The sequence below is a fragment of the Mus caroli genome, unplaced genomic scaffold (assembly GCF_978045245.1).
Source record: "Mus caroli unplaced genomic scaffold, Mus_caroli_1 scaffold_15, whole genome shotgun sequence".
Lineage (NCBI taxonomy): Eukaryota > Metazoa > Chordata > Mammalia > Rodentia > Muridae > Mus > Mus caroli.
This window is the reverse complement of record NW_028227270.1, coordinates 1,964,031-1,989,689: the sequence shown is the minus strand read 5'-3', so window position 1 is coordinate 1,989,689 and position 25,659 is coordinate 1,964,031. Positions and strand designations below refer to the sequence as shown.

At 42.4% G+C, this 25,659-nt stretch overlaps 1 protein-coding gene across 6 annotated transcripts in view; it reads right to left on the bottom strand.

Annotated features, from left to right (window-relative positions):
• Positions 1-25,659, bottom strand: part of Nnt (nicotinamide nucleotide transhydrogenase) — a 108,703-nt gene that overhangs the window by 82,131 nt on the left and 913 nt on the right. Inside the window, exons 1-3 of one of the 6 annotated variants that reach the window (XM_021181101.3) lie at positions 7,339-7,455; positions 6,420-6,470; positions 2,968-3,168 (exon numbers count right to left, since the gene is read on the bottom strand). In XM_021181101.3, the coding sequence (XP_021036760.1) occupies positions 2,968-3,118 (151 nt within the window). In that variant the 5' untranslated portion in view covers positions 3,119-3,168; positions 6,420-6,470; positions 7,339-7,455. The other 5 variants (XM_029468545.1, XM_021181102.2, XM_021181099.3 and 2 more) reach the window with 5 other exon arrangements.

Genomic DNA, 25,659 nt, shown 5'->3' with positions numbered 1-25,659 from the left:
GCTATGCCCAGTGTGGCACACAGTCTCCTGGTGCTGCCTACAGACCAAGATGTAGAAGTCTCAGGTACCTCTCCAGCAGCATTCCTGCCTGTGTGCCACCATGCTTCACACCATGATAATAATGGACTAAACCTCTGAAACTATAAACCAGCCCCCTTCGTAAGAGTCATGGTGTCTCTTCACAGCAATGGAAATGCTAAGACAATTATCATAAGATACATGAGAGATAGCAAGCAAACTTAGTAGTGCAGGAACTCTAGACCATTCTTTGAATAAATCTACCATAGAAATAGAGTAAGAAGCTGGGTATGGTGGCAAACACACCTTTAATCCAAGCACTAGGAAGGTGAAGGCAAATGGGTATCTGGGAGTTCAAGGCCAGCCTAGTCTACATAGGAAGTTCCAGAACAGCCAGAATTATAGAGAGAGACACTTTCTCAAAAAAGAAGAGGAGGAGGAGGAGGAGGAAGAGACAGAAGCAGAAGCAGTGGCAGCAACTGGAAAAACAGGAATACTGACTGAAATTACTTTTTATGCTTTTCAATGTGTTAATTAAATTAACATTATAGAAAAAAATCCTTATCTGTTAACATTTTTTTTTCTTAGACAGTTGAGAAAATAAAAATCAAAAGATAAACAAGGAAGATTTACACATATTGCTGCAGAGGTCTTTGATGTCTTTAGATCTAGTCACAAGTCCAATTCTCCAGTCCCCAACAGTCATTTGCCTCTATCTTATCAATTTTATCACTAGGTGAGCGGCTTTCCCGAGCAGATTAAAAGCAAGTTTCTGAAGATTAACTTGGGAGTGATAAGTGAAAGGTACTCTGCCAATAGAGATTTGTCACCTGAGAACATGGAACAAGGCTATGAAATCTATTCAAGGTAGCAGCTCCTTGGTGACTAGAAAGGAGTCTTGCAAGCCCTAAGAGAGAAAAGAAACATTCATACTGCCCTTTCATCTTAGGCGCTAATCACCATTCTTAGCTGGGCATACTGCCATCTGGAACAAAAACTAAATGTCTAAGTCTTCCTGACAAACATCCACATGCTTCAGGTCCAGCCAGTGAATGACAGACAGTGTACTAAGACGGTCCTCAGGAAAAATACTAACAGAGAGGTGACTCAGCTTAGAAGGTGACCTCTGGAGCCTCGCCTCCTTCTAGCCTGTACCTACAACAGAATCAAGCGAGATTCCTATTACAGAAGACCTATAGGCCATTGGGAACCTTCAGTCTTGTTCAGTATGAGCTGAGAAGACAGTAGTGATTTTGAAGAAAGGACTGGCGTGCTCTTAAGAGTTTTAAAAAGGGAATCACACTGCCATGTGCAGGGCAGACAGTAGGGGGGCAGAGGCTGAAAGCACAGAGACGGTTTAGGAAAGTAACACACCACTTGAGTGGCAGATGATGGTTGGAACCAAAGACATAAACGTGGTAAGGGTGGAGCTGGAGAGAAAGCTCAGTGGTCAAGAATGGTGGCTGCTCTTCCAAAGGATTCACATTTGGTTTCCAGCATCCACATCAGGACATTAACAACAGCCTGGAACTCTAGTTCCAGGGGACCCAACACTGTCTTCTGGTCTTAGAGGACACTTGCCCACATGTGTATATACACAGAGCCAGACAGACAGACAGACAGACAGACAGACAGATAGATAAATAGATAGACAGATAGAGATACATATATCCATAGATACACATAGATACACATAGATACAAAACCAAACTGAACAGTAGCTGCTAACAGCATGGGGGAAGACTAACATCTCTGACCTGAACTGCAATGAGGTTGCTTTTTACTAAAGCAAGGAGCATTACTGTATATCAATTAACACACTTCCTTCCTAGGTCCTGAGCAGTAAATTCTATCTGGTACAATTCTCCAATACCTACTAGAAGCAAAGAAAGGGCTGTGAGAAGAAATGGTTTGGTTACTATAAGCAAAAGGCACACAACCAGTTAACCTTTCTCCTTTCCCATCTTTTCCCATTAGTTTTTATCTTCCCTGTTAGCAATGGCAATCTGGAATTTCTATAAGTGGAAACTATGAAAAAACGCTGTTGTGAATTTGGTCTAACGCTTATATTATGTTAATTGGGTTCCCAAAATTGCAGAGAATCCACATGCAAAACATCGTGAGTCCTTGATTTTAATTGGTAAATAAACTTGCTGGTGGCCAGTGGCTGGGCAGGGAGACAGAGAAGAGTCAGGACTTTAGGCTCCGCAGGCAAGGGGACCGAGAGAGGAAGAAGGATTTAGAAGTGCCATGCCAGGAAAGGAGTAAGGTCCAGGCCTGATAGCTGCAGAAGAGAGAGCATACCAATCACATAAGAGCCAGGGAAAAGCACACCCCCTCCCCCACGGAGTCGAGGACAACAACAATAGAATATAGATTTTAGTAAATAATAATTCGGGACTGTGGGAGGAAAAGAGTGTTAGCCATGTGGAAGTTTGGGAGTAGCCCAGCCATTGAGCTTTTATTTTGTTTGTTTGTTTGTTTTGTTTTTCTGAGGTAGGGTTTCTCTGTATAGCCCTGGCTGTCCTGGACCTCATTTTGTAGACCAGGCTGGCCTCAAACTCAGAAATCCGCCTGCCTCTGTCTCCAGAGTGCTGGGATTAAAGGCGTATGCCACCACGCCCAGTCATTGAGCTGTTTAAGACATATTAAAATATAAAGCTGCATGTGTGTCTCTCATTTGAGAACCCAGAACATTGAGGTGGGCAGTGAGGAACACACCACTGCTGCTGCTGTAGCTGCTGCAGCCTCCGCCACCACCACCACCAGGTGGATTAGAAAAGAGATTAATAACTACCTACAACAAAACACTCCTTTTGTGTTTTCATTGCTGTTGCTGTTGTTGTTTTCTGTTTAAAATGACCACTCACAAGCACCAGACTACAAAACTTACTGTGTTTTCCTGGCTTGTACCAAAGACCTGAAGCACACAGTGAAGTTGAGTTTTACCTGGCTTTACCGGGGATTTACACCACAGTGCCTGGTGAGTACGAAGCGTTCGTACAAAGTCTCTCTTCCCAGGTAGAACCTTAGAGGACCCCAAGTTGCTAAGGAAAGGACATGAACAGCCAGCCACCACCGTCTTCAGTAGGTGCGCCATGCTGCTTTACGCTCCCAACGTTTCGGATCCCCTTCCTTGAAGGTGGATTACTAAAAAGAAAGAGAAGAACATGTCTATATGCCAAGAAAAAGGTTACCTTGTCATCTGAGCACAAAAAACGCATATAAAATGTCCATCCAAAGGGTCTGCATCTGGAACACATTTGTATGCCTCCATCTTCAAAGAATTTAGTTGTCAAGTGTTTTTTTTTTTTTTACTTGTGGACAACACTTCAAAAATCTGTTTCCGATTCAGCATTTAAAATTTGATATCCATTTTCTACCTAGAACTGGAATTATAAACTCAACAGTCAATTCCAGGCCTGAGTCACACAAGTAGGTGTGTGTGTGTGTGTGTGTGTGTGTGTGTGTGTCTGAGTGTGTCTATGTACGTGTCTGTGTGTGTCTGTGTGTGTGTCTGTGTGTGTAGTGTCCGTGTGAATGTGTCCATGTGTGTTTGTGTGTGTGTGTGTATAGCTAGAGAGCTTGTATAAACACACTCATACAGATAAACCACATCTTACACTAAAGTTATCCTCTAAGTCAACATATTTGTCAAAAAGGTATATATAATCAAAGTTACATTTGAATTTCCCTTAAGTTATCTAAAAAACAATTAGGCACTAGGTCATACAAAACGCATTGCTAGCTTAGTTCTTCCAGTGAGATCTTCTGATCCATGCCTAAATGAACATGTGATTCAGATTTACCTCTCAAGAATTTAAATACACATAGAATAAGACAGAGAAAGGGGGGGGAGGGAGGGAGGGAGGGAGGGAGGGAGGAAGGAAGGAAGGAAGGAAGGAAGGAAGGAAGGAAGGTCCCATAGTATCTTTACTAATTCAGTCTGTGCTTGCAGATATGGGTATAACTGTAAACTCTTTTGAACACAATTCTCAATGGTGGCCAGTATAATTTACAAGTGTTTTATAATAAAGTTTATTTCACCAAAACGTGGCCACTTGTTGCTGATTCTAGCAGGACTGGGTAAAGTATCACTGTTGATTCTTCAGCTACCTTTGCCCTCTTTGGCAGATCCCCATGATGCACAGCAGGCACACCTACATTTCCCATGTTCCTCTACTGCATCCCCAGTGTTTCTCAGCATTTGCTTTGAGAATAGGATAGAAGCAGAGGGTCTGAGGTCTATCAGTCAAACCTGGCTAGCATTACCCGCTATGCCTACAGGCACTGATCCAAGAGATGGACTCTCACAGGGCCAAGTATCACATCCAAGCAGGCTCTACAACCAATTTTCCAAGCACCAGAGAAGTGTTTAGCTGATTTTAAATCCCAAAGCTGTTACTACAACTTCCTAAATAAACTTTAAAACTTTGAGAAGGAACAATGGTAATGGGAATTATCAATCCAGGAGTTGCCTATTCATTAGATTCATTAGATGCCCTTTAACTAAACATGGCCCCAGGGCAGAATCTCAGAGGCTATTTCTCTTCTTGGGTCATAGCAGCTCCCTGCAAGCACTATCCTCAGTGAGTTGGTAAAGCTTCTCCAGACCTCATCAGCAAATAAATGAAACTGGCCCAAATGGAGCCCCCCTCCACCACCACCACCACCACCACCACCACCACCACCACCACCACCACATTGCCCAAGTCTGTCACTTCCTGATTGTTTAACCTGAACTACTTAGAGCTTCAATCCACTAACCCATAAAAGTGGTAGCAAGCAACAGTTTGCTGAGGTCGTTTTACACTCTAGAAAATCCATGATTGTCTTGCCTACTTGGAAAATAATAATTTGATGTAGAGCAGATCGGTAATAGGGCACCATATATCAGAAGCCCAATCTAAAAATAAAAAACTTAAAAATAAAACCTCTTTATTAGGCATTAAACACATAAATCAAAGATCAGGAGGTTTATTGGCAAGAAAAGTCCCCTACACTAGCCCTACTTTGAATATAAATGGTTCTGAAAGGGATTCAGAAAACGTCTGAACCATTGGCTAGTCCGAGTTATGCCAACATAGTTAGTTCCCCCTTTTCTTCACTTTGAAATTCTCTATGCACTTCCATGTACTTCTCAAGCCTTGAATTCATAATGAATAAAAAATAATAATTTCGCAACCCCAAGTTTAAAAGAATAAAATGCTTATTTTAGCATGGCATTCATTAAACCACTTGGTGTAAGTTATAAGGATAAGTGCCTCCCCAGAGATTGATGTGTGTGATGCCAAGGACAGGATCCAGAACCATACACTTGCTCTGAGAGCACACTGCCCCTGAGCTACATCCTCAGCCTTCCCCAGTGTTAAAACCCTCTAGAGTAACGGTTCTTAACCTGTCAAAACCCCTTTGGGGGTCAAATGACCCTTCACAAGGGTATCAATCATAACGGAGATCCTGCATATCAGATATTTACATTACAATTCAGAGCAGTAGCAAAATTACAGTTATGATGTAGCAACAAAACTAATTTTATGTTTGGGGATCACCACAACATAAGGAACCGTATTAAAGGGTCCAAAGCATTAGGAAGGTTGAAAACCACTACTCTAGAGTCTAGGGCAAGCACCTGATCTAGCAGAAGAAGACAGTAAAGAGATTAGAGTATACTCTGGGTTGGAATCCTCTTCTCTAGTTTATTACAGATGTGTCCTTCTCAAATCACCCAGCTTCTCTGTACCTCATTTCCTTATCTTTAAGGTCAGAATTATAGTAAAAACCTACCTCATAAAGGTCTGAGGATTAAAGTAGCAAAGTGCCCTGATCACTGGTTTGTAGAGAGGATTAAAGAACTCAAGATCCTGGTGAGTTACTCCATTCACTTCGTTATTTTTCATGGCCCACTGCTTTGCATTTAAACAGAGTAAGTCAGCTAATACTTTTTGACTGAACACTTAAATAACTAGGGCTGGGTATCCTGAGGCCATTCCACAATATATTTCTGAAACAGTTTCCAGACTCTTCCTTTGAAAATAAAAACTTTGTATAGCCTCGTAGAAAACTGGCCCTATCTGTTTGCTTATACTAGAATAATCCAAAACTGTCCCTTCAATAAATAAAAAAAAGAAAGAAAGAAAGAAAGAAAGAAAGAAAGAAAGAAAGAAAGAAAGAAAGAAAGAAAATGGAGCTGGGGTGATCGGAGAGGTTAAGCCAGGAGGAGCAACTCAAGTTCAAAACCAGCCTGGGCTACACATAGAAGTTCAAGCCAGCCAAGGCTACAGTCCGAGATCTTCCTCGTCTCGAAATAAAAAAGTATAATAAGAATAATAAAGTAAGAAAGGAAAAATAACCAATATTTGCCCAAAAAAGGGGGTTCAGTGGGCAAGCAAGCCCCATACCTCCAAAGTTTTCTAAGGACTGCACACTACCGTAGGACAAATAAAGGGCACCTGCAAGCATAAACAAAGTCATGCTTTTAAAAGCTAGGCATACCAACAAGGACACAATACCCTATCCTGGCAGGCAGCGTGACCTCTCCCAAAGCCACTGGAGCCATGGCTCCTGTCACAGGTGCTGCCCCTCCCTCAGCAACTAAACTGCCACCCGCTGGCACGTGCAGCTGGACCGCTATTTATAACCTCCTGTGGACGCCTATTGGCTCTGGCTACATAGTAGTTATTGTGCCTCTCAAGTTTGAACCAGCTCTGGCCAGGCCTACATCCCGACCTCTAATAGAGCCCACCGTGACTTACCAATCCAAACCCCTTTTTCTCAGTATTCAGAAACTACCACCAGTCAGCCCGGACCTACAGTCACATCTTTTCCTTACACCCAACTGGACACCCCGCCTGAACATTCTCAAAGTTCAAGTACAACTTAGGAGCGCCCAGTTGTCATTCTTCTAGGTACACCATTCATCGAAAGTCCTCTATGACCTCTCTTCCAGTCCCTCTAAGGGCCAAAATGACTACGTACAACTTTTGCAGCCCTTGCCCCCACCCCACCCCCACCCCAGGATCCAAGATCTGCACCTGCACAGCTGTCACTTGCTTACCTTGTCTTCTGCCGGGACTCCGTTCCTAACCTCTCACTCCATGTCACCCCAATAGAACGCACACACAAAAGGAGCCCCGAGGCACACCGTATTCCTTCTCCGTCTGTCTCCTGCAGGAGCCTCTGCACCCCATTTGCTAGACACAGCCGACCCCGCCCCCCTGCTGCTCTCTCTCGGGTCTCCTTCGCCGAGGGACCAGGGATCAGCGCTGGCTGCCCGCCTTTTCCAGCAGCCCCCAGGCGCTGAAGGGCCGGTTGGCTCACCTGGACCGGCAGGCGGGACAGATGGCGACCCCGGGCTGCGAGCAAACGCCACGCCGCGCTGGCAGACCCGGGGTTGGCCCGCGGCGTTGTGCCTCCAACCCGGAAGAACAGCCCCAACTTTGAGGCGGCAGCGACGACCACGTGACACAGGGCTGCCTAGACCCGGACCCGCGCCCCCTTTCGGCACCCCTTCTCCCCCTCCCCTAGCCTCCTGCCAAACCCGCTTCGCCCGATCGCCAGTCTGCAAAGGAGAAAGAGACTCCACCAGATGCACCCTTACAGTGCAGCAGCTGGTCCGCGACAGAGGGTCCTTCCCCTCCGGGTGGCCGCTGAAGCCCCTTTGTCTCTGCCAGGGCCCCAGGCCCGCAGCCCCGCCCCCTTGCTCTTGCTCAATCGGTCTCTGTCAATCAAACCCGGTGCCAAGCACTGCAACACAAGTTTTTAGGAATTCGTACCTCTTCTTTCCCCCAGGAGACTAAGTTACAACGTGTGATTTCCTCACCGGTGTCCCAGCAGAGCAAATAAATGGATACTATAACTCCACTCTTGGGCCGGACTTTTCCTCTAACTCTCTAGGAAAAAAAAAAAAAATCCGAACTTCTGTAACTGGAGAAGACCTAGGCGGGAGGAAGCCGAGGGCGGGAATGGGGGCGTTGTTTTTCCATTCTGGACGGGGGTGGGGTTAAATTCCTCACAAACGAAGTCAAGGCCTGAAAATGAACACACACATGTGCATATTTGGCTTCAACAGCGAAGCCAGCCAAGAGGAAACCGTGCACTACTACTAACATAGGCAGTGTCTAGAATGTAATTGTAGTTGGCGTCCCTGTTAAGGTTCCTGATTAAGGAAATCAAAACATAACGACCTAGTTATTGGTTAGTGATTAGATTCTGTTACTTGCTCTGCAGGTACACTCTGATTAAACTTACCCAGTGCTGAGTCTAAAGGAAACGTCAGTGTAAGATTGTTTGTTTGCTTGCTTGCTTGCTTGCTTTTAATTTAACTGAGATATTTTAACAGGCAGAAGAAAAAAAAACAGACATTCAGTATCTTTTAAAAATAAGTGAACCACAGAGAACCCCTTATTTAGAGAATGCCTTGTGTTTTATACAGCAGAAAGGGCCATTGGGCTACTGGACTCCGCACAGCAATCTGGAGTAAACTTCCGGTGGCAGAAGAACTGGAAGGCAGGAAAGGACTCAGCCCGGTGTTTTAAAATAATAATCGTAAGTCAACAGATAGTGATACTGCAGGTACAATGAGGCAAGTCCTTAATCATTTAAAACTCTTTTGTGCTTCAGACTGTGTGGTGCGGAGTTCACGTACAAGGCTTTTCTACAATCAGCAAGTCTAGTCTTGAAGGGCATCTGCCTTCATACTCTATTTTATGTTTTCCAATGCTTTCTTTCTTCGTGTTATTTTTGTTACTCCCCCTCCCCTCATTTTGATTAGCATTCCCCTGTCCTGCTCCTTCCTCTGTCTCCTACCTTTCTAATGGACCTGTTCCACAATCATTTTTACACAATGTTCTACCATCCCTCCTTCCTTATGGGAACTCTCCACCCCACTGGTCCTTTTCTGGTTTCCTGACGTACTCCAAATACACAAAACTAGTGAACTGAAGTTACCTTCCTCCTTATAATATTTCCAGTTTTGCCCATTTAACAACTGCAAGTTTCATAATTTCATTTTCCTTAATAGCTGGTTAAAATGACATTCTGCACATATACCACATTTTCATTATCCATTCATTAGTCGATGTACATCTGGACTGATTCTGCTTTCTAGCTATTGTGTATAGATCAGCAGTGAACATGGATGTACAAGTGAGTGTCCCTGTAGGAGAATATAGATTCCTTGGTGTCTTAGCCAGTGTTCTATTGCTGTGAACAGACACCATGACCTGGCAACATTTATAAGAGAAATGATTTAATTGGGGCTTGCTTACAGTTCCAGAAGTTTAATCCATTGTCATCATGAAGGGGAGTATGGTGGCAGGCAGGCAGAAGAAGCAGCTGAAAGTTTTACATCTGGATCGGCAGACAGCCTGAAGAGCCAGACACTGGGTCTGGGTTGAGCTTTTGAATCCCCAAGGCGCACTCCCACGCTTCCTCTACCAAGGCCACACCTACTCCAAAAAAGGCCACACCTCCTAATCCCTCTCCAGTAACGCCACTCCTTAATTCAAACACGTGGCATTCAAACACACGAACCTATGGAGCTCACTTCTATTCAAGCCAACACACTTAAGGTACATGCCCAGAAGTGGCAAGGCTGAGTCATACTTCGAGGTCCTTGGAGGAACCTCTAGACTGATTTCTAAAGTGGCTGCACGAGCTTACACTCCCATCAGCAGTGTCTGAGGGTTCCCATTTCCCCACATCCAGGTCAGCATCCAGGTCAACATTAGGATACACAAATTAAATCCTGTCAAATGTAGAAGACTTTTAGGCCAACAGAGGTTTAAAGATAGTGTTATCTTGGGCTGGCGAGATGGCTCAGTGGTTAAGAGCACCAACTGCTCTTCTGAAGGTCCAGGGTTCAAATCCCAGCAACCACATGGTGGCTCACAACCATCCGTAACAAAATCTGATGCCCTCTTCTGGAGTGTCTGAGGACAGTGAACTTACATATAATAAATAAATCTTAAAAAAAAAAAAAAAGATAGTGTTATCTTCTAGAAAATTCATCAGGTTCAACAACTGTAACATACCATTACATCAGCTTTAAAGTCTGAAAATCAAAGAGGTAGCTAACAGTCAAAAAATTAAAGTGTAAACTGAAGCTGAGATGTGCTACTAAATGTTGTGGCTTACCCTGTGCTGTCTATATTTTGATGTTAATTCTGCTTCCTCAAGAGGGGTTGTCAGCCAACAAAGAGTGATCTCATTGAACCTTCTCCCCATTCTAACTGGTCAAATAAAGGCCAGAGCCTATGATTGGGCAGTGGAAGGGAAAGGTGAGACTGGGGGGGGGGCGGTCTCAGAAGGAGAGAGGAGGAGGAAAAGAGAGGATGGAGGAAGAGGAGGTAGAAACCAATGTGGAACAGAACCTCATGGACTAGAAAAACTGTAAGTAGCAAGGGGTCTCATCGCAGGGGAATTAATCAGTTTAGTGATAGATCGGCCCAATCTAGGCATATAGCTTATAAATATATTAACTGGGTTGTGTGTCTTTTTAAAGGGGCTTACTGAGGTAAGTAATTACCACACAATTAAAGACTGACCTGCAAGCCCAGTCTGTAGTGCATAAGACCATGTCTGAAAAAAGAAAAAAAAATTAAAAAGATTTCCATCACAGTTATTGTATTTTGTCAGCACTTTACTATTTCAAGCTCCCCTTCTATAAACATAGTGGTTAACTGGGTGGGCGTGGTTCACACCTGTAATCCCAGCACTTGGGAGGCTGAGGCAAAAGGATTGCCTGAGTTCAAAGTTAACATGAGCTACATAATGACTATTGAGCTAGCCAGCAAGAACTGTCCCCCAAAAAAAACAAACAAATAAAAAACCAACCCAGTCATTATTATTCTTGGCTAAAAGCTCCATCAGATAAGAGTCTTAGTAAAATCTAACAGTCATGCCAAGTGGCAAGTTTTAAAAGAACCAACCTTTTTTTTTTTTTAGATTTATTTATTTATTTATTATATGTAAGTACACTGTAGCTGTCTTCAGACACACCAGAAGAGGGAGTCAAATCTCATTACAGATGGTTGTGAGCCACCATGTGGTTGCTGGGATTTGAACTCTGGACCTTTGGAAGAGCAGTCGGGTGCTCTTACCCACTGAGCCATCTCACCAGCCCAAGAACCAACCTTAAGACTGGGAGTGTGGCTCAGATGTAAAGCATTTGCCAAAAGGGGCAAGATGTTGAGATTAACTCAATTTTAGGATGACCAATCAAGAGTGTTTGATCCCAGGAAATAAATACATCAATGAATTAAGTGAACTGATGCTAATCAGTATTGACAAGAAGAAAACTGACACCAAACAGCCAGCACAATGTCAACTGACAATTGGATCTACTTAATAAAAGCACTTGTATTGGGAATTACTGTGAATATCTACCTAACTTTAGCTGGTCACAGTGGCATCCGCTCCTGGGGAGGCTGAGGAGGCTAGGAGTTGGAGACCAGCCAGATCAACACAGCATGGCTGCACCGCTTCAACTAATTCAGCTTTCTTGTGTGGTAAGTGCTAATTATAAGAATCTTTATCAATATAAAGATAAATGGTATCTTTGGGGGCCTGGGGAAATAATAAAGGATAGAGACTCCATTAGCATCCTAGGGCTTCAGTAACAAATTACCATGAGGGAGTTCAAGCTAGGCCACGCCAAAATACTCCTTTAACATATTTAAAGATTGCTCTTCAGGGAGACTGCAGAGAGAAGGGTAACTGAAAAGCTGCCCCTTTGGGGTTAGTTTGCATCTGCAGTCAGGGTAAACAGCAGATGCTTGCTAGCTTTCCCTGAGCACCCGTATCAGAAACTGAGGATCTGACACTGGCCCAGAGAAGAGACAAACGTGGCCTTCTGAAGACAGACTGTTACCTTGGAAACTTTATCAGCCTGATAACATGACCTTTAGATGGATGTATTTTTCTGCCTTAGCTCAAAATGCTTCTGAAGCTTTGATCCTCCTGCCTTTGAGTTTCATTCAGACTCACAGCATATGCCTTCAAAATCATAACAAAGCCTTCAGAAAGCAAAGAGCCCTCAGGATGGGCGTGGTGACTCACACCTGAAATCCTGCAGCAGAATGACCCGTGAGTTCCAGGCTAGCCAGAGTGAAGGCATAAAAGCCTGCCCCAAAGATAGATAGATAGATAGATAGATAGATAGATAGATAGATAGATAGATAGATAGACGGATAGATAGATAGATAGATAGATAGATAGATAGATGATTAGATAGATAGATAGATAGATAGATAGATAGATAGATAGATAGATGGATGGATGGATGGATGGATGGATGGATGGATGGATGGATGGATAGATAGATAGATAGATAGATAGATAGATAGATAGATAGATAGATAGATAGATGATTAGATAGATAGATAGATAGATAGATAGATAGATAGATAGATAGATGAATGGATAGATAGATAGATAGATAGATAGATAGATAGATAGATAGATAGATAGATAGACGGATAGATAGGTAGATAGATAGTAGATAAGCAAATAATTTCAGAGTATAGGGAAGAGACTAAACATACAGTTCTATATAGTACAGCACTTATACTTCTGAGCATTTATTCCAGGGAAATAGGAATTTATTCTCTCACCAAAACCTAAAAGTGAAAGTTGGTAGTAATTTAATCTAAATGTTCCTGCTGAATAGTGACTGGCTAAATGAACTGTTAGCTTGGAAATCATTGTGTATGACTACCGTGAAATACTGCTGAACAAACAAAAGGGAAAAACAGCACATATAACTTGGATGAATTTCAATTATGCTAAAAGATAGCCAATTTCAAAGGAATTCCATTTCTACAGCAGTTTTAAAAATACAAAATTGTGGAAATTCAGAGTACATTCATGGTTAGCAAGGTTTAAAGAAGAGGTGGGAATTTCGAAAAAAGTAGATGTGACTGTGAACAGGAAACTGAGGGGCCCCTGTGGCGGTAGAGTTGTCCTGTGATTTTTGTAAGGGTCGAAGATTCGAAGAAAAATGATACCCTGGACTAAAATAGAATGTAAATGCAACAAGTGTTTTATTCAGAAGTCCAACATGCTGGGGACCCCCATTATCAAGACAGACAACCAAGTGAGTTCAAAGACCTGATTTAAAGCACATTAGGGGAATTCTGGAGTAGGTGACCTCTATCTTAATCTGTTGGGTACATCTCTAGGGACATTCCCTGACCAGGGTGTAGGGGCTAGAAATTTGCTGGGGAAGTCTGGAAACTGTTGCTGACCCATTGTCCTTGCCTCAGGCCAGGTGGCTGCACGGTCTCTGATAGCAGGGCAGTTTTATGACTAGCTGCCTGAAACCTGTTTTTTGTTTTTTGTTTTTTGTTTTTTTTTTGTTTTCCTAGTAACTGACTTGCCTGGCTTGCCTGGATTTGCCTAGTTCTTAGGCCTAGTCTCTTAAACTGTGATCTGAAGCCTGTGTGAAGCTCTCCTATAACTTTGCCGGATGTTAATATTGTGAGATGCCAGGAAACAAGGGCAGTTTTCTCTTTTAAACCGCACAACTGTGTGGGAATCTATGACAACCTCAAAGTAAGATGCTTAATTAAAAGGCTGAGTATAGAAGGTATAGTTAAATACTAATGGTAGAATCTAGGAAGAAAAACGTATGAACCTATGTTTGTTTGTTTGTTTGTTTTAATTTGCTGAATTCTTACATAGTCTCTTAGTAAAGTTAGAAAAAAATAATATATATATAATATATTAACTCTTACACTTATCCTGAGACTAAATTCCAAAGAGTCTCACAACTCAAGGGATAAATATAACAAAATTATTCTAAGTACTCAGAAGTGCCTCTTTACCTGTGGTTTGTTTCTCATCCATGGGGCTTTCCAGAAGTAGTAATAAGGAAACATTGCTGGTTCAGGAAGCCATCCTGAGCTTGGAGACAAGGATTTTTACAACTCTCTGCCTTCCACCCCATCTTTATTCAGTGTTTCCAAAGATTATCTGTCCCAGTGGTGATTAAATTCCTCTCCCTGCTGGTCTTTTTCTCCACAGAGTGGTCAAGGTTCATTCTCTAGGGATTACATGTCTCAAGCATTCCACACTAAATGACACATCAGCTGCTACATCCTCCTGCTTCTGGTAGAGGGTCAGGAGCATCCTCTGTTGTCCCTAGCTTTTGAGGAGGGGACAAAGTGCTGTGGCTTATGGAATTAACTCAGTTGTTTTAAAATAGTTTGAGGGTGGGGGATACCTACTTTAGGGGCTTAAACCTCAGAAATCTGAAATTCACTTACAGACCCATATCGATTGTTAGGAATGTTATGTTTCCTAATCTCTATGATAGGTATAAGACTATAAAAGCATAAGCCATTGTTGTAGTTTGAAGATGAAGCACCACTCCATAAAAAACTTGTGTATTGAAGGCCTGGTCCTCATCTGGGTGCCATATTAAAAGGTATGGGTTATAAAGCATGCTAACTTCATGGATGGGTTAATCCACTGATGAGTCCATACTGCATGAGTTGCTAAGAAGCAGGGAAGAGGTGGATCATTTGGAAGGATGCCTTTGAAGGCTATGTCTTGTCCCAGGGCCCTTTGTGTGTTTATCTTTGCTTTGAAAGGACCCTGAGATAAAAAGTTTTGTCCTTACATGATGCAGGAACAATAGAGCCAAGAGCCCGCAGACGGATACCTCTAGAACTGTAATCCAAAATAAATCTGTCCTCCTTTAAGCTGATTTACTCATGTACCTTTGACAGTAATGAAAAGCTGGCCAGCACAGGCATCCCACGGGACAGAAGAATAACAGCTATATGATGCTTAAAAGTTTACACAGCAGTGTGAAATGTATTACTATCATATTATTTTTTCTATTGCTAGGAAGGGACACCATGACCAAGGAAACTTAAAGAAAAGTTTATGGGGGCTTGCAGTTTTAGAGGGTGAGTCCATGACCATCATGGCCAAGAGCACGGCAGTAGGCAGGCAGGCAGGCATGGCAGTAGCTGTGAGCTTATATCCTTATCCTCTAGAAGGAGACAGAGAGGAGTTGCATGGGCTTTTGAAACCTCAAAGTCTTCCCAGTAACACAACTCCTCCAACAAGGCCACACCTCCTAATCCTTCCCAAAATGTTCCACCAACTGGGAAACATTCAAATAAATAAGCCTATGGGGACCACTCATTCAAACCACCACAATTACCTTGTTTGATTATTTCAGTGACTATGAAATGGGTATTGCCTAGTTCTGTCTTAAGAAAAAGAAATTATGACCGGATGCATCTAAAGCAGTGGTTCTCAACCCTTTGGGGAGGAGGAGGCGGGTCACATATCAGATACTCTGCATATCAGATATTTGCATTACACTTCATAAAAGTAGCAAAATTACAGCTATGAGGTAATGATTTTAATGAACTAACGTTATGTTTAGGAGTCACCACAACCTGAGAAACTGTATTAAATGGTTGCAGCATCAGGAAGATTGAGAACCACTGGTCTCAGGTCACAACCTCAAAAAAATAGAGGAGACTTAATTTTAGTTCCAAGTTTGCTGACCCCTGGAAAGAAAGTCTATTCCAGGAGAGAGTTGAGGTTTGAATGAGAAAATAAATACTAACCCATCATTTCATATGAAATAATACCTTCTCACAGAAGACTTAATAAGCCGCACAAGGTTGAGGTGTGTGTCTTCCCACTTAGAATCCCAATTTTGCCATTGTTTTAATGTTTATAACTCTGTATCTCACTCTAGTCGGACTGCCAAAGCAAAAGATCGGCTGGGTGGCTTATAATCAATGGAAAAGAATGGCTCACATCTGTGCAGACTGTGAAGTCCTAGGTCAAAGCACAGGTAGATGTGTTTGGTGCCTGATGAGGAATGTGTGTTCCCTCATAGAGAACTATAATTTCACATAGCAAAAGGAACAATTGCCTCTCTGCCTCTCTCTCTCTCTCTGTCTTTCTCTCAATCTCTCTCTCTCTCTCTCTCTCTTTTTCTCTCTCTGCTCTTTTATAGGGACATTAATCCTATTCATGAGCCCTTATGACTTAATCACCATCCCCAATGCACCATTCCTTAAAACTATTAATATTTCAATATATTGAGGTGTGGTCTAGGAACCTCTGGCATCTAATCTCAGATTGGCCTTAGCTGTAGCCAGCAGGCTTCCTGGAGCACTTCCCTTTCCTAATCAGCTTCCTTTCCCAAAGCAGCTTTTCTGGCCTCCTATCCCCCACTGCTGACATCACCTGCTTCGTCTATCATCATTCCATTAACGTTCATCCATTCATCCCTCAGTGCCTTGCCTTTACAGCTTCCACAGTTCTGTACCTTGCCTATGTAGCTCATGTCAACCTAGCAGCTAGGCTCAACCCTGTGACCCTATACAGCCTCTGCAGCTCAGTACCTCTAGTTGCTCTCCAACAGGGTTCATTACTATCTAAACACTGCAGCTATGACTCTCTGCATCTCTATCAGCTCGCTGTCTCCTCCATTGAGGCCACTGAACATCCTCCATGGCCAGCCAATGGTCAGCTGTCATGGGAAATCAGGAATACTTTGCAAATTGCAGCCAACAAAACCAAGGCAGCTTGTGACTTTATTGTTAATTAATAAATTTGGGCATTGTGGAAAGATATAAACATGTCTGACTTTGTTTCTGACATAGTGCAGGAGGGGTATAAATTTCAGTCTACCTTATGTTATAATTATGTATCTGTCTAATTTCTGCATTTACATGTAAGTTCTTTGATGGCTTCCATTTTGTCAGGATATTGTCAGGATATTGACAGGGTTTCTATATCTAAAAGAATGTCTGGATTCATTATGCAGTCCACAGATACTTCTTAAAACTAAGAAAACATGTGAGCATAGTATAGTAGTTAAGACAGAAGCAAAGGGGGCTGTGTTTATGTCTCCACAGTTAAGAGAACTGGCTGCTCTTTCAGAGGACCAGGATTCAATTACCAGCATTCACATGGTAGCTCACACTCTGTAAGTCCAGTTCCTGGGGATCCCAACCCTGTTTAGGGCCTCTGGTAGCACTAGACATGCAAGTGGTACATGGACACACAGGCTAAAATTCATACACATTTATATGATTTATTAATTTTTATTCTATGTGCATGGGTGTTTTGCCTGAACGTATGTCTACGCGAGGATGTCATATCTCTGGACCTAGAATTACAGATAGTTGTGAGCTGCCTTGTGGGTACTGGGAATTGAACCCAGATCCTCTGGGAACAGCAGCAAGTGCCCTGAACTGCTGAGCCATCTCTCCAGCCCTGACACTAAAAGAAAACTTTTTGAAATAGAATTCACTGATTTTGAGCATGTTAACCGAAAGGTAAGTGAGTAGACTGAGCTAGAGAGATATGGCGACAGAACACACCAGGAACAAGAAGACCCTGTGGTTGATACTTATATATTAAACATGATACTCCTCTTCCTTTAATGCAAAGCTTGGACTCTGTTCATTATCTGATTGATGAGTATTTCCAGCTATTACATCACCTCCTGCTGGCCAGCAAGCACTCAGGTCAATTAGTTGACCTGTGGAATTGGAATATTGAATATGGTAATTATTCATTCCTAATGTCCTCTAAACTTTTCTACTCATGTAGCACAGGTTCTGGCTACCCCTTTATGTCCAGGGTCCTCATTTCTGACTTCTACTCCCACATTTTCCGTCTATCACCTGCCTTTCTTCCTCAACCCTTCTCGGTCTAGCCTTAACCATGAGCAGTTTTTCAGCCCTTTCTGTCTTAGCTGCATAAGCAACTGCAGTCCCATTAACGGGCTCTTCAGTTATGATCAGGTGGTCAGGGGCGATGTGGAGGCTTCTCTATAAATCTCTAGCACCCAGCTGGGCAGTGGTGGCACACCCCTTTAATCCCAGGACTTGGGAGGCAGAGGCAGGTGGATTTCTGAGTTCGAGGCCAGCCTGGTCTACAGAGTGAGTTCCAGGACAGCCAGGGCTATACAGAGGAAACCCTGTCTCGAAAGACAAAACAAAACAGAAAACAAACCAACAAAAGTAAATAAATAAATAAATCTCTATCACCCAGCCTCAGCTTTGGTCTCAGCAGCAGCCAGCAGGTCTCCTGTGGGCGCTTCCTTTCCCAGAGCAGACGTTTTCTCTTTCCTAAAGATCCCTGTTTGGTAAGTCTATCCTGCTCAGTCTTAGCATCCTCATCTCTTCCTTTCTTATTGAGGACAAGGAGGTCATTCCTGCACTACCCACATCTGTTTCTATTTCTTTCTTTTTTTTTTTTTTAAGATTTATTTATTTATTATTATATGTAAGTACACTGTAGCTGTCTTTAGACACACCAGAAGAGGGCGTCAGATCTCATTACGGATGGTTGTGAGCCACCATGTGGTTGCTGGGATTTGAACTCTGGACCTTTGGAAGAGCAGTTGGGTGCTCTTGCCCACTGAGCCATCTCACCAGCCCCCATCTTTCTTTTTTTTTTTTATTATTCTTTTTATTAAGCTTTATTTTATGTATATGAGTACACTGTAGCTGTTTTCAAACACATCAGAAGAGGGCATCAAATCCCATTACAGATGGTTTTGAGCCACCATGTGAATGCTGGGAATTGAACTCAGGACCTCTGGAAGAGCAGTCAATGCTCTTAACCACTGAACCATCTCTCCAGCCCCTCTATTTCTTAGTGCTCGAATTTTCTCCCTTCTGTCTGCCACCTGGTCTCTGAATCTGTGTTTTACTCCTTCAATGTTGACCCTTTCCCCTGGGGAATTCCACTGCTTTGTTTGTCTTTAGCTGCCATACTCAGGTCTGTGTGATTTTGTTTCTTTTTAAGATTAAATAAAACTATCTACATTTTCTATATTTCCTAATACTCTGTTACTTGCAACCAAATTACTCACAAATCTATATTATTCTGACAGCTATTAGAATGTCATTGAGTTGCCTCCTTGCTGATTTGTCATAAGAAATACATCATCTTAGTGAGACTAGGCTGTTTGTGTCAGTGTGAGCCCATTACTCTGGAGGTCTTGTGGATTATTTAAGGTTGTAGGGACAGCCACTAAGAATGGGTCTTGAGCAAGTTAATTTCCTGAGCTACGGAGCTTAATTTTCTCATCATTGTGACTAACCACCTGGCAGCAGCAATTTAGAGGGGGAAAGAGTTTGTTTCGGTTTGTGATTTGAGACGGCTCAATCCACCTGGGTAGGGAAAGCACAGCACTGTTCACGGCAGTGGGAGCAAGTGACTGAGGATCCACACAGCTTAATGACCAGGTTAGGAGTACTTGGGCCAGAAGCAGGGCTGAATACAAACCTCAAGTTGCACTCCTAAGGTCAATGTCCACCAGCTAGGCATCAGCTGACAACCAAATATTCAAACACATTCGCTATCTTAGTGTGGATTTTATTACTGGAAAAAACACCATGACCAAGGGAACTCTTAGAAATGCAAACATTTGGGGAGGGTATGGGAGACTTTTGGGATAGCATTTGAAATGTAAATGAAGAAAATACCTAAAAAAAAAAAAAAAAAAAAAAAAAGAAAGAAAGAAAAGAAATGCAAACATTTGATTGGAGCTGGCTTACAGTTTCAGAGGTTTAGTCCATTATCATCCTGGCAGGAAGCATGGCTGCATCCAGGCAGACATAATGCTGGAGAAGGAGCTAAGAGCTCTGCATCTCGGAGAAACTGCACTGAGCGGAGCTCCAAAGCCCACCCCTACAGTGATGCACTTTCTCCAACAAGGCCACACCTCCTAATAGTGCCAATTCCCAAGGGCAAGCATATTCAAACTGAGCCTATGGAGAAGCACTTCATATTCAAAGCCTTATATTCCATATATACATACACATGTATACATATATATATGACAATAGAATAGAATATGGTACTTACTTTATAGGGGTTTTTGAATATTAAATGATATAATCCATTTAATACAAGTATTTACTTGAAACAAGTGCTATATAAGTATATAAATACTAGCCATAACTATTGCTGTTATGTTCTCTCAATATGCATATTTAAACGCAGTAAAATTTTATGTGCATCAGATTCTCAAAGTTAGTTGCTTATTCCATTGCTTAATGGCTTCAGGTAAGAATCATCCAATGTAGCACTGCAGTGCTTAGTGGCAGGCAAGGGTTACACTTATGTATTCTTGAATTCTACTGTCTGATATTTCTACAACTGACCCTCTTGGCGTCTTTTTCTTTAAACTTCTGCTTTATGGTAGCTTCTTTCAACTGCAGTTCTAGGGAAATAAAGAAAGGAAAACTTTCTTCTTCAATGAAGCTGTTAAATATGATGTCTCTTTTCCTGCCTTTACACATATGAAGCCCTAACCCACACGTGGTCCTCTGAGCTTTAACACTTAAACAGTTATGCCCATTGAACGATTCTTCTTGGACACTTCAGAGGTCAAATGGAATGTCCAAATGGAATAAAAATCCCTGTGTTCCTGAACCTATGCCATCTGATATTCCAGTTTTCGTTGGGACACCAATCCAGAATCCCGAGAGATATCCTTATCTATGACCTCTTACTAAAGCATAATGTACAATCCGGCAATTCCTCATTGGAAATTCACTGAATTTGCTCCACTACCCCCAATAAACTCCCACCACATTGTAGCCACCATATTGTTCTATGTGAATTTCTATAACCAACACCAAATAGGTTTGTAGGTTCCTAAGACATATCAATTACATACTCTCTATCTCATATGCATATGATTAGCTCCTTGAACTATATCTAGCCCATAGCAGCCATGCAAGAATATCTGCTGAGGGCATGAACATGTGAATGAACATATTTTTAATCTCATGGCATTTATAATGCAGTAAAGAGATCAACATTAAACAAGATCAGTAGATCCTGAAGAGATCTCAGGCAGTGTTCTTGTCCAGAGGAGAGTCTTCCCTGATCCAGAACTCTCCGATGTTTACTGGCTGAAGTTACAGAGGGCCCAAGAGACCAGGAGAGGAAGATAATTAACACAAATGAGACCCATGAGGACAAACACACCAGCTAATTCTTCTTCTCTTCCTTAATGATACCTCTATTCACTGATAAAGGTATTTAGGTTGCCGGGGTGGTTTGATTTACCTAGGAATAATGTAGTAAGATAAAGCAAGGATTATTGAGTTGGGAGAACTTCTGTCTTGGTGACAAATTAACTGAGAAACAATTTAAATAGGGAAGATTTCTGAATTATCAGAGTTCACGGTCTGCTGGCTTCATTGCTTTAAGACCCACAGCAAGTCAGAAATCCCATAGAGGAAAAATGCCAGGGAAAAGGTAGTCAGCTTGTATGAACCAGGAAGGAAAAGAGGGGGTCCAGGAAGGATCGAGAGCAAGATAGACCCCAAAGTCCTATCCTCAAATGACCTAATTCTTCTGGCTAAGCCTCATCCTCTAAGTTCCATTATCCCCCAGAATAGTTCCCTCCAGCTGGGGGCCAAGGTTCACAGAGATGTGTGAGCGTGTGTGTTGAATCATCAGTTTGTATTCCTGTTCCACTCCAGAAGCTGATTTCCACATGGATGCAAAATGTTTTAAACTTGTTTCTAAGAGTCCCCAAAGTCTCTTCAGTTCCAACATTGTCCAAAAACCAAGACGACTTTTTAGCTGAATTTCCTTATAAAATAGAGATCACTTTAATCCAGTATAAAATGGCACAGAGTAAATATCCCCATTCAAAAAAAGAACAGAGCTGGAGAATAGAAAACAGGGCCATGGTAAAAGCAAAACCCTGATGTGTAAATACTAAGTCTCATAGGTCCATGTCTGGCGTGATGTAAGTAAGCTCTCAAGTGTCTTCTTGCCTACATGGTCTTTTGTTTGCGTACGGGAAGTAATGTGTGTGAAATGAGGGGTGTGTGTGTGTGTGTGTGTGTGTGTGTGTGTGTGTGTGAGAGAGAGAGAGAGAGAGAGAGAGAGAGAGAGAGAGAGAGAGAGAGATGCATCATGTGTGGGGTTATTGACACGCATCCTCTCCGCCATTGGGGAGGCAGAACTCGGAGAGTTTGCGCTTATCCCGCATGGGAAGACAAAGGAAGGCAATGAGTATCCCATCATTTCCCACCTTATTTCTTTAAGGCAGGATCTCTCCCTGAACCTAGAGCTCACAATTTTTTGTTCAGGCCAGCAACTAGCAAGCCCCAGCACCATCCTGTCTCCATACCTCTCAGTGCTGCAGTTACAGAATCCCAATCTTCCCATTCCTGTGCATGAAATAGCAAGCACCTTTAACCAGTTAGCATCTCTCCTGTCTTCTAGTGTTTTTCTTGTCGGGGTTGGGAGATGGCGCTGGCTATGCGTCTTTCCTGCTGCTTCTCTCAGCGGACATTCTACATTTCTGCCATCTCCAGCTTCCTGGGGTCTCCAGCACATTGGCTTCAAAATCACTTGCAGCTTCAAAATCGCTCTCCTGGTTTTCTCAGCTTTACACGCTGAAATATGGGCAGAAGCTACTGGGAAGATTGTGTCTTTTTTTTTTTTAAAGATTTATTTATTTATTATATGTAAGTACACTGTAGCTGTCTTCAGACACTCCAGACGAGGGAGTCAGATCTCATTACGGATGGTTGTGAGCCACCATGTGGTTGCTGGGATTTGAACTCTGGACCTTTGGAAGAACAGTCGGGTGCTTTTACCCACTGAGCCATCTCACCAGCCGGGGTCTTGTTTTTTGATTTTGCCTTATTTTGGTAAGTGGATAATGAAATGTCATTAGTTTTAATTTTTAGTAACTAGTGGTTAATTGAGAAGTTTTCACGAACTTAAATGCTCTCTGTATATTCTCATCAGCGAACTATCTGTTCATACAGGCTTTTTCTCCTTCTATTAATGTGATATTTCCATTCTCTAGCTGGATATTTTTTATAGTTGGCTTATGACAGTTCTTCATATTTTCCTAGTTACATGTCTTTTATTGGGTATGTGGCTTGCAAATATTTCCTCCTTCATAGTTATGAAAATTTTCTTTTCTTTTCTTTTTGCTTTTTCGAGACAGGGTTTCTCTGTATAGCCCTGGTTGTCCTGGAACTCACTTTGTAGACTAGGCTGGCCTCGAACTTAGAAATCCGCCTGCCTCTGCCTCCCGAGTGCTGGGACTAAAGGCGTGCGCCACCATGTCCGGCTATAAAAATGTTCTCATTAGCTGGGCTTGAAGGGTGCTCTGGTGAAGCTGAAGTCAGCTTTGAAAGCTGGCCTTCATTACTGTCACTATAATGATGATTTATGGTAAGGCAAGCCTATTGTGAATGAATAGTTACAGTTTGAAGACTGTGAGGACCAAGAACCTACAACAGTGCTTCTCAACTTATCTGATGCTTTGACCCTATAACCTAGTTCCTCATGCCACCAAGATGTGGTGGTGCACACCTTTAATCCCAGCACTCAGAGGGCAGAGGAAGACAGATCTCTGAGTTCCAGGCCAGCCTGGTCTACAGAGTGAGCTTCAGGCCAGCCTGAACTACACAGAGAAACCTTGTCTTGAAAAACCAAACCAGGGCTGGAGAGATGGCTCAGAGATTAAGAGCACTGATTGCTCTTCCAGAGGTCCTGAGTTCAAATCCCGGCAACCACATGGTGGCTCAACCATCTGTAATGGGATCTTATGTCCTCTTCTGGTGTATCTGAAGACAGCTACAGTGTAGTCATAAATAAAATAAATAAATCTTCAAAACAAAACAAAAAACAAACAAATGAAAAAACTTCATGTTGTGGTAACCCCTAACCATAAAATTGTTTTGTTGCTACTTCATAACTGTAATTTTGCTATCATTATGAATTGTAAATGCAACATAAATGTAATGTAAATATTTGATATGCGAGGTATCTTAAATGCAATCTCTGGGAAAGAGTCCTTTGATCCCAAAGAGATCTTGACCCAAAAGGTTGAGAACCGCTGACCTAGAAGTACCAATAAGGCACCACCTACCTTCAAAAGGATATTTAAGTAGAGAAATAGTTTTAAAAAATTCTAGTAATCTGACAAGCAAGGCGCAATGATGGTATCCTCTCAGAGCACAACCCTGTCGAGGGGAAATCTAGGCAGCTTAAGGAAGTGTTCCTGAAGAACACTGTCTAAGATCACTTAGGGGAAACTCTCTTTGTTCTAGTTAGTAGCATGACCTTTCTGATAGTGCACACTACACTTTCCATCCTCTCTGAATGGAATCCGTCGATTTGCCACCAATCCATAAGCATCGTACAAATGAAGAAGAGGAGCTTTTCTAGTGATCTTCAGTGAGCCCCTCATGGCTCTCATACGTTTTCACAAGGCCTTTTACTGTAGTGACCAGAAGTACAGCATTACAACGGTCCCTAGAAGGATCTGAGTTTCTGTAATATCCTGGCATATGCCCCAGAGGATATGAGGACTTATATAAATGAAATGATAAAGCCTCTTAAAACAGTAGCGGATACATACTAATAATTATTATCATTGATAACTGCTGGTTTGCAAAACATCCTGTTTATCACAAATTAAATTCATTCATGCTACCCCTGAGTCCATCTCTCATATTCCCTAAGCATAGAGCTAAAACTAAACACCAGGGAATGGGAGGTGGCCTAGGATGTCTGAGTTAACCCCTCTGGTGCAAGGAGCTTATAAATATTCCTGATATCAGCATGGATGCTCACCTAGTAAAATCTCTGTGTTAGAAAAGGTGGTTATCCACCATGAAAGCTTTAACCAGAGAGCTGGCAGTAGCAGAGGACAAGCTTAGCACCCACAAAGCCCCATGTTCAATTTTAGTACCCCTCCCCACCAAAAAAAAGACCCACAAAAAATTTTGTTAGAAGGAAACAAAAGGACGGTAATCAGAAGCCTGACACAGATGAAGCCTGACAACTGACTCAGTAAGAACACCCAGGCTATCTCACTTTCGGATTCTGAACAGTTTGGGGTCCTTTCTACATAGGGAATAAGGTCAAGCAAGAAGCAACTGCTGAGCCAGGCATGGTGCTAATGCTGCTAATCACAGCACCTGGGAGGTGGAAGCAGGTGGAGCCAGTGTTCAAAGCTGGCCTCAGCTCCACTGAAGCCATCCTGAACAGCAAGCAGACTTCAGTCTCAAAAATTAGCTGGCTTCTGGTGGAGGTGAGAGTATGGGGGTTTGATGGGAGGTGGGAAGGACCTTTAACTTCAAGGGGCTGGCCACGGCCACGAGGAGTTTGGCCATGCTCCAGTGAGTATCTGGGCCACTCAAATTGGACTTAATGTTTTTATTTTTTCCTCTTTTTTCTTTGATGAGGGCACAAGAGTGGTAGGGTGGACCTGGGAATAATGGGAAGCAAGTTTGATCGGAGTGCATTGCATGAAATTCCCAAATTAAGAAAAATGTTACAATGAGGAAATTTTTTTAAAATGTCAAACAAAAATAAGTGACTGAGAAGTGGCTGCTGCCCACAGTCAGAGACATTTCAAAATGCCAGCAGCAGCATCTTCATCCAATTTTAAACTGAAATATTGTACAATATTAATCAAGAGCACACAAATCATTCACTCATGCTTGCCCCCAATAAACCATATTTTCTTGTTGATTTACATGAAGGCATGTTTCACAAGGTTGATTTAAAAAAAAGGTTCATATGGACGTCTTGGCCCTATTTAAAATGATACTGTAAATAAAAATCAGAAAAACATTAAGCCCTCCTTAA